Raw genomic sequence first — 9,517 nt, 5'->3', positions numbered from 1 at the left:
TACCGAGCAACTGATGTGTGCAGATGAAAACAGCAAATGCAAAGCACCTCTTTTGATACCTGCTGATACACCAGAATCTCATATTTGTCTCTAATACCGTACTGCATTTGCCCACTGGGATAAACAAGACTGCAATGCCTAGCTGTTAGCTTAGAATAAGTGTGACCAAGCATCAACCGCAGCAGACAACCAACATGTGCTCTTGTCAGGTACATCTTTACTTTTTGTTTTACTTTTCTGATAAAACCATAGGGACCTGTGACATCCTTACACAGTAGTGTTAATGAATTGCACACACACTCAGTAAGGTCAGGTACAGCGTAATGATCACAAGAGGTTATAGAAAACAAATCTTGGGTATGCGGACTTTAATAAAGTTGAATTTTATTTTGCACATATTAAACCTTTTTTAGGTTAAATATGTTTTTTCAAAAGTTACATAGTCTTGCTTAAAATACTTGGCGACAGTAAAATATCAGTAAACCAGTTGCTTTTGGCCAGTAATGAATAACACTGAGCAGGAAGCGAAGACTTGCCTTTTTTCCTTTTGAATAAGCATGCTGCAGGGCACAAACAGCATTTCAACAGATCTTGACAGCAGCTGAATGGAAAGTATTATAAGCCTATTCACATCAGAACTTCAGCAGGACAGCGTGGCAAAAATGTTGAGTTGACCCTATGTAGCACTGCAATGCGTATACAGTAATGTCTGCTGCAAGTTTAAACAACACAGAACTGGGGGCAGATGATGGTGGTGGAGGTTGTCCTGGGAGTAGATCACGGGGTGGGTGACAGGTGAAAACTGAACTTACAGTGACTGAAGGCAGAATCCTCAGCAGAAACATCTAAAGGTGATAAAGAAGACAAAACATGGGTGTTAAAGTCAGATGGATGCTGTGAAAACAAGTTGAAAACATAAAGGAGAAAAGTTACTGTATGGTGCAGTTTGTGAAAGAGCTACTTTCACCAGCCACTGAAACGCATTCACTCTTCAGATTTCCTCAACCTTAGCCAGCTGATCAGATTCAGCCAAATCACTGCTGAGGGCACGCTACTAGATTTGTTTACATAGAAGGACAGCAGTGCCCTCCACCTCCCTCTCCCCATTTAGGAATAGGCAGAGGGGGAGGGGGCTATAAAAAGTTGACCCCATCAGAGTCCCGCAGAATCGCCTCCAAGCTGGAGCTGCAACAGCATCTGATCTCTCCGAGCAGCTGTCCTCTCCCTGCATCAGCACAACAAATACTTTGCATTGCCTGACCTTTTCCTCCTGCATCACTATCCCAGCAATCCCCCCCCCCCCCCCCCCCCCCAACACACACACACACACACACACACACACACACACACATGTCCCTCTGCCCCACCGACACGAGTTACACACACACACGTACGCAGACACACATGCACACGCCCTGGTTTCCCTTCACACAACTACTCAACCCTGCGCTAGGCCTCTGCCTGACACACACCCAGCTGACATGAATCCCTCATGCTCATGGGGATGTATTATTGCTCTGACACATTAGCTGAGAATGGACTGTGGTTAGTTGTAAATGTGTATATGTGTATATCTAAAAGAAAAGAAAGAATATGACACTAAAAAGATTTCTTTTTATAATTTTGCATTTATATTTGGTTTGTTTTGCTGGTGGTTTTTTTTTTATGCCCTTCTTAATTGTTCATTTGCAGAACTGCTGTTGATGTTTGTCAACTCAAATCATTGCCTTGGTAACCTGTCAACCTGTGTTCATATAAACATCTGCTGATAAAACAAGCATAGCACAAACATAACACATTGTGGGCCACACACACCCCAATTTGATGCTGAGAGGACCAATCCAGTAAACAGAAATGTTTATAATACACAAAAGTGTCATTTTATTTATTTGTTTGTTTGTTTGATGTTTGTGTGGGCCTACTATAAAAGTAAACCAAACAAACAAAAAAGACACCCGATAAAATGTTACAGTATATAGGCATTTCTGTGTTATCGATTGGAATTTGTTTTTAATATATGTAATTTAATGGTTTATCTTTTAGGCTGCTTACCTTTGGTACTGTTGGACAATAACAAGACTGTAAAATAAATGAAAATGAAAAATGAAAAAATGCAGTTAAAAATCCAAACTTTCTGGCCTTCTTCTGCTTTTACTTTTTCCAAAGCCATCCAGTGAGCCAGATTTAACCTTTTGACAAGCTGTTTATACGTTACTGCAAAACCTCTGTTGTAGAGCTCTTTAGGATTTTCTTAAAAAGTGTCAATCAACCAAATTTTAAAAAAAAATGCTTCCTGGATTTACATCACTTTGATCTTACTTACTATTGTTAACTTTTTCTGACTATATTAAAATGCATGTATTCAATTTTAATTCATAGCTACAAAAGCATCATTAGTAATTAGTAAGTTCCAATGGCTAAAATTTAGATCAGTATTTAGGTCCATGATTCAACTGTACAAAGTCATAGCTGGTGTTACAGGTCAAAATGTATGCAGTTTAAAATGGCCTGAGAAGTAAGGTTGGAATGTAAGTTAGACACAAAACAATGTGAAATATAACTCCTTATTATTCTATTACTGTAAAACTTTTGGAGTGAAAACTTTAAAACCAGTGCAAATAAAACTTGTGCTGCAGTACCATTTACCACCACAAAGATCTCTTGTTTAAATTTTATTTCCACAGTACTGTAAACTCAGGTTTTTGTTTATTATATAAAATTATTTAAAATTATTTCCTGATTTGCGTAAGCTCTACATTTAAACTACACAGTCAATTATTCTGTAAAATTAGTGATCAGATTATTTTAGCCCTCTGAGCCCACTGCTTGTATTACTTGGTTAAATTAAATTAACATTATATTGGCTACATTGTGTCCACCTTCACTGCACAATAAAGATATTGCACCTAGGAGTTAATTATTTTGCAATCTGTGAACTGATTATTTCTCAAGATATTTGTTGGATTTGTGAAATGTCACAAGCAAGGAACGAACACACTAATAAACTGTAAAGTTATACAAGTAATTAAAACATTTATAACGGATTAAGAATAACTTGATGTGAGGTGTCACTAACTGGAATAGTTTCCTGTGACACTTTCCAACCCTGAGAATAAACCATGTAAACAAAGTCGTCTCACACTATCAAAATAGCCCGACGATGTGTAATGCAGAGAAAAGCTCTGGGCCATGGCTGAAAATCCAATCTCACTGCAAGTCCAGCCGAGCTCAGTGGAGTCGGGTTACCTGTCATGAAGCTGCTGCATGTCTATTAACATGTCACTGTTATAGCATCCAAGCTGGACTGCTGCTTTGACCACATTTATGGCACAAAATAATGAAAAAACACGAGTCGGTGAGGTCATCTGAATGTAACACACGAGCAGCCTCGGAATGTGAATCTCTATAAGTTTTGGTACGGACTTCAGGAGATTCCTTGAAAGTAACAGCATTAAATTCTGTTGAGATTTTATGTACTGAATTTGGCTAGCACATTTGTAAAGAGGCACTTGCAAAACGTACAGCGCTTTAGAAATGTATTATTCACATGCAATAAAAACAACAAAACACAAATATTTTAGCTATCTGTCAAAACCTTGCTTAAGACTAAAGATTACTGAATTCACTGAACTGAATTAATGTTTTTATATCCAGATTCGAGCACACTGGAATTCTCTTTCTTTTGCTGCCTGAATAAAAAAAAAATAGTAATGTGCTTTTTAATGTGTATTTTTTCAGCTTTTCTGTAAAACAGCACCTTTGAAAAGTCGTAATTAAACAACAATATTTAGATTTGAGCATTAAAGTTATCATTTTATATAAAGACCTTAAATATGCTGGCAGATTAACCACTACAGTAACCTAAGAAAGATCTTGGTGATTACCCTAACCCTCTATTTAATGTAGCTGTTGCATAAACCTTATATTATTTGGTGGTGGTGTAATTAGGTTAAGCGCTGCAGATATAGCCAATTATAACCAGAACAAATTGGTTCACAATGATATCTTTATTAGTTTGAAATAAGTGCAGAGGCACCTTATCATATATTAAAACCGAAAAGTTTGTTTTAAATAGTGCTTATTTTGAATATGATGCCAGCAACATGCTTCTGAAATGTTGGTTCAGGGCATATCTCTCACTGTCTTCTATGGTATCTTCTTTTAACAGATGCTTAAAAAGTGCTGAAAGCAATTTCTGCAGTTTTGAAAGCCAAACCTTTCCCCAATCTTGCTTGTTACAAAATTCCATCTCCTCAATTAGTTTCTAAATATGTGCACAGCCTGGTTTACAATTATTAATGAAATGAACAAAGCCTTCCTAAAAAAAAAAAGACTATCCATATGACAGCATATGTTGCTTGAAGATCTGTATGTATCAGTTAGCATTAATTGGGCCTTTATAGGTGCCAAAGCCAACTCCTCACCCAACCTCTGACACCACCAATACCATCAAGAATATCTGTTGTTTAACTGTGTCCTGTCAACACTTTAGATGATTAAAACCCTCTTACTAATTAGGCAATTTAATTTGGAGGTAATTTTATTTTAGCCTTTGTACAACTTTTGCAGTCTTTTACCCCTGCCCAAATCCAAGGTGGGGCTTTGTACATCAAAAAGCGCTATAGATGAGCAATGCATGTATATCAAAAAATATTATAGATCATGATCAGGACAAATCTTAATGAGAATTTGCCTGAAAAGCTAGATTTATGTGCTGAGTGTGCTGAGCAATTATTTTTCCATATGTCAGAAAAAAAATATTGTTCTACAGAAATTTCAAATCCCAGTGTTTTTGCTTTTTATCTCTATTTAAAAAACAAACAAACTAAAATTTCAGATGGGGGAAAAAATTTTGCTTTTTGTTTGTGTGTGTGTGTTTTCTGTTTTTAAATGCTATTTGTTTAAATGCACTATTATTCCTTCCATCCTTTGTGTCTAATCAGAAATTGACTGCAAATATACATCATGACATCACACACAGGAGATTTTGAGCAGTCATATTGATATTAAGATTCTGAGCAAGATTTACAAAAAAATAAATGTCTTTTATCTGCTTCCAACAGAATAGATTCAAAATTTAAGAGCGGTTGGAGTGAGGTGAAATCAGGTAAATACTGAGTCATACAAGTTGCCAGTCTGAATGAGCAGGTGAAAAACTTACATCACTTATGACGAGACGTTCTCTTGGTCACCGATGCTCCACTACGAAGCTCATCGTTGTGCCATCGAAGGAGGGAGGGGCAATGATTCTTGGACCTTGCTGCGTTGTGATGCTGATAACTGGCTTTCTCTCTGAGCTCCTGCCACTTCCCCTGGTGGTCAGAAGTCCCAAACTCACAGGTAACTGCAGCTGCGCCTGGGAAGTTTCTCCTGTTGCGCTGTAATATGTACTCTCTGTGCCTGCTGTCTTACTTTCTGGCTGAGGACTAATATTCTTTTTGATATTTTCTCCACCTGCATCTTCAGAATAACATGGGGACTGTGGCAATACCGTCTGGGCTGCTATAGCGGGTGAGGAGATGAAGCCTGGGTAGATCATGTAGGTGGGGGCATATCCTCCTGGGTTAAGTGCCAGGGGAGACACAGAAAGAGGCACCGGGGTTACAGGTGCCGCAGGTGAATGAGGCATGGGTACATCCACGTACTGACCTGTTTCAGGGTCAAACAGTCTCTTAGAGGTCGCTTTAATGGGAGTGTCCACCAAGTAATAATGTCCAGTTGTGGGGTCCACAAGCATCTTGCGCTGGTTTTGTTGCGCTGGCTCTCCAGTAGAAGGTGTAGGCGACACATTTGGGAGGTAGGGAGAGAAACAGAGCACCTGCTGCTGTTTCTGAGGCCCTGTTGCTGCTGTTGAGTGATGGTAGATGCTCGTGCCTGGGTACTCCATGATTAACGGAGAAGTTTTCTGCTCAGGTGCCTTGAGGTCAGCTGCATTGACTTTACTGTTATTTGAATTGCCCTCCTTCGAATCGTGTTCTGGGTTTGAAAGTTTGATTTCATTTGTGTAGGCCATCCCTGGTATGGTTAAATAGTTCTCAGAGTCCGAGCAGCCCTGTGTAACCGAAGGATTAGTGGGGCTGATTTTGACCTTTCCATTCTCCACCTGGCAATGTCTTGGCTCCTCTATTTTCACAGACAGTGGAGCCGCTGGAGTTGTGGAGCTTTTCACAGTTGGTGGCAGTGGAAATGCAGAGCTGCTGTCTGAGTTAACACTGACGCAAGCCTTGCTGCCAAAATGGAGGACGCTTTTGTTAGTAAATGTTTTGCTTTGTTGTGTTTTAAAAGCATCACTGTCATATGGAACATGAATGACGTTGAGGGCTCTTTTGTCTTCGTGCGGCCTCCCCATTTCTGACTGAGGAGTGCTGTCGGTGCTTGCCGCCTCGGGCACCTCTGCTCCCTGCTCTTCCCTGGCAATAAGCGACAGCACATGGCTGCCTGTGATGGGGCGTGGAGCCTGACTCTTGCGCTTCCACTCATTTTTGTCAAAAAAATAAAGCTGCTCCATCGTTTTGACAGCAGCTTTTATTTTCTCCACTGCATCTTGTTTTGGAGCTGCCGCCTCATTTCTCCTTTCCACCGTCTCACCTGCAAACTTCTCCTGCCTCTGTTTCACCAGTTGAGTCGTTTGAATGTCTGATTGGTCAGGGCACCCCTGCTTGGTTATGACTGGTGGTGCCCTGTTAGCCACAGAAGCAGAAGGTCCACTTTCACTCTGGGGATTTTCAGATGTCACTGCTTGTTTCTGTGCTGCAGTTTTCTCTGACTTGACATTTGTTTTAACAGAGTTGCATTTGATTACAATAGGAGACGGTAATAAATGTTTAACATGCTCTGTTTTTGCCTTTTCCTCAGGTTTATCAGCTGCTGTGGAACATTTACTGCCACTATTATTCAAGGAAACAAAGCGATATGAGCTTTTTACCAACTTGCGTACATCCCTTACGTGATATATTGGTGTTTGAAGCTTGCATTTGGTGTCTCTTATGTCTCTAACAGTGAAATTTGGAACCCTGTCGGCTGCTGACAAAATGGGGACTCTGGTATCATCTGCTGTCCTGAACGTGTTGACATTGTAACTTATTTTAGGGGTTAGGAGATTGGCAATATTCAGCGTGCAGCCTTTATTTTCTTTCACGCTTCTCAGACATATTTTTATCTCGGGTTTCTTCCCTCCCTTCCCATTTTCTTCTTTGTTTCCGTTATTACTCGCTTTCAGCTCCTTTTCACTTTTCTGTGAAGCAGCAGGTGTGACAGAGTCAGGTGTGTGTCTTAGTAAATCTGAAAAGTTCTTCTCCTTTGAGTGTAGCTGGCAACTTGGAACAAAAAGAAGTTTTGACAGCATGCTGCTGGTGTCTAATCCTTCCTTTGCTGCAGTCTGTGTGCCGGTTACAGATGGAGGTTCGACCTGTTTTACAGGTTCTGGATCATCTTCTTTTAATGAATTAGATGAAGTACTTTGACTGTGGATGGTTGAATCCTTTTGGAGTTCATCCTGTCCCTTGTCTGAATCATCTGGTGCTTTGCTGCCTTTTGTTTCCTCTCCATCACCACAGGAACTCTGTTTGCCAACCTCGGGACACTGATCATCAGCAGAATTCACAGTGAATCCTGAGCCCGATTCTGATGTTTGCCTTTGTAGGCCTCGTCCCGGACTCCTTTCTCTCATCACCTCTGGATCTTTTATCTGAAAACAGGGGGATGTGTCACAGATTTCACCCCTCTCCATTTTGCGCTCCTGCTCAAATTGCATCTTTTTGGAAATCACATTTTTCAAAAGACTTGATGCAAAAATTGCCCTTTTGTGAGTATCTCCTAGGTTATCTGTGTGATGATACTGCATCTCATACCCAGACCTGGCCAGCACAGCCCCGGTAGCCCCATTGGGTCGTGCCTTTTTGGGGCATTTTGAATCAGCTGTTTCATGTGATTCAACATTATAGCGGAAATTCAACGTGACACCGCGCTGCACTGGCTGAACGTGATCTTTCACTTGGATCTTTTTGCTGGAAGATGATGCTTGCTGTGAAGTTATTCTTTTATTTAGCGCGCATGTTTTGTTTTGCGGGGTTTTCGTGCCGGTAACAGACTTACCATGCTTCTTACTTTCCACGTTCTTATTCATTTCCAGCGTTGCCCTGGAAGTCTTGTGCGCAATTACGCTGCGCTCTCCGCCTCGCGTTATGTTTCCATAATTCCAGTCTACATAAGCCGACCACTTATTGAGGCCGTATTCCGAGACAGAAGATTCACTAGAGGTGCTAAGATTAATAGCATCGAAGTACGGACATGCCAGGCTCCTAAAAGACTTGGCGGTTAAATTACGCACCTCTTTATCAGCGTCGTCCAGCTCACTGATCGAGCTGGACGCTCCGCTGGAATACTCATTAATATCTTTCCGTCTCAGTTTGGTTGCAAGGTGCTGACGGCCCGGAGCAGGGATGAAATATGGGGCTCTGTCGCACAGGGGCCCCGCGCTGGCGCCAGGGCTCACAAAAGAGAAATTGCTCTTGTCTCCACAGTGTTTCTTGTACTCAGAGAAGTTGTTGTCAAATGCATTAACTGGGTCGTTAACTGCTCTAGAGGAGGTTTTTATCGACAGGTGGATTTTCCCCTCACTAAGGCCTTCACTTGGATTTTTACACACGCTTTCGTCCGAGCTGGCGCATTTGTCCGAATCACAAAGATCGCTCTCCTCCTGCTCAGTGCTGACAACTGTTCCACCGAGATTTGACTGCACTTTCGCCTGGCCCCTGCCCTCTAGTATCAGAGTGCCCTCCTGAGTATCATCGCTTTCAAAAGAGGCGTAATCCACAAAGGAATAGACCAGGTTGTCGTCTTCAAACTCCCAACAGGTCCCGCGGCCTAAATCGTAATCTACGTCGTGGTCGAGCTCGGTTAGCTGGATTTCGTGCGTGGTGATATAGTGGGACTCGTCCTCCACGGTGTCCGAGCCGCAGTGGTCGGACAGCAAGGCGCTGGCGCCGTCATCGGACTCCGTCTTGCTGTTCAGATACATGTCCGTGTACCGGAGCTCATCACTTTCACTGCACACATTGTTGCTGCAGTCACTCGGGTCGAGCTCGACCTGGCGCTGATTCTCATTCTCGGAGTCCTGATCAGTGTTGGGAAGTTTGGTCAGAGTTTCCGACTGGGGCTCATCCGATCCGAGCCCGGGGACGGTGTCCTGCTTGTCCTTGCTCGAAATGATTTTACTCTTTCGTTCCTGCTCCCCCTGATTTGAACTGTCGCATTTGATAACAGACAGCTGGTTCCCTACACCTGTAAAAGTCACTTTAACCGTTTTGGGACAGTCAGGTTTTACGTCCAGATCCACATAATTGGACTCGTCGCTGTTCGTCTCGGTGGCGTGGTCCTTACCGCCGGTCTTGTCCTTATCCTTGTCATCTGTGAGCAGCTTCCTGTGAAGTCCGGTGTCATCTTGGTAAATGAGAGTTTTCTCCGCTGCTTCCATTTAGTCCGGTCTTACCGTCAGGTGGTCCTCGTTTACGATGTT

General features: G+C 42.0%; 1 protein-coding gene across 1 annotated transcript; it reads right to left on the bottom strand.

The window, feature by feature from the left end:
• Positions 1-367: 367 nt before the first annotated feature.
• Positions 368-9,517, bottom strand: LOC146572541 (uncharacterized protein C4orf54 homolog). The gene is made up of 2 exons (XM_085276779.1): positions 5,162-9,517; positions 368-845 (listed from the first exon to the last, which is right to left on the bottom strand). The coding sequence occupies exon 1, from the start codon at positions 9,473-9,475 to the stop codon at positions 5,189-5,191; it is 4,287 nt and encodes a 1,428-aa protein (XP_085132905.1). The 5' UTR covers positions 9,476-9,517; the 3' UTR covers positions 368-845; positions 5,162-5,188.

The sequence above is a fragment of the Mchenga conophoros genome, linkage group LG6 (genome assembly GCF_057382185.1).
Source record: "Mchenga conophoros isolate Kocher_MC1m ecotype Shallow Benthic linkage group LG6, M_conophoros_male_GT1.1, whole genome shotgun sequence".
NCBI classification, from domain to species: domain Eukaryota; kingdom Metazoa; phylum Chordata; class Actinopteri; order Cichliformes; family Cichlidae; genus Mchenga; species Mchenga conophoros.
Note: the sequence above shows the minus strand (reverse complement) of the source record. Positions and strands in the feature narration are given on the sequence as shown.

What these genes read in the sequence shown, in the direction of transcription:
- LOC146572541 (XM_085276779.1), bottom strand. Translation starts at nt 9,475, where the DNA reads ATGGAAGCAGCGGAGAAAACTCTCATTTACCAAGATGACACCGGACTT.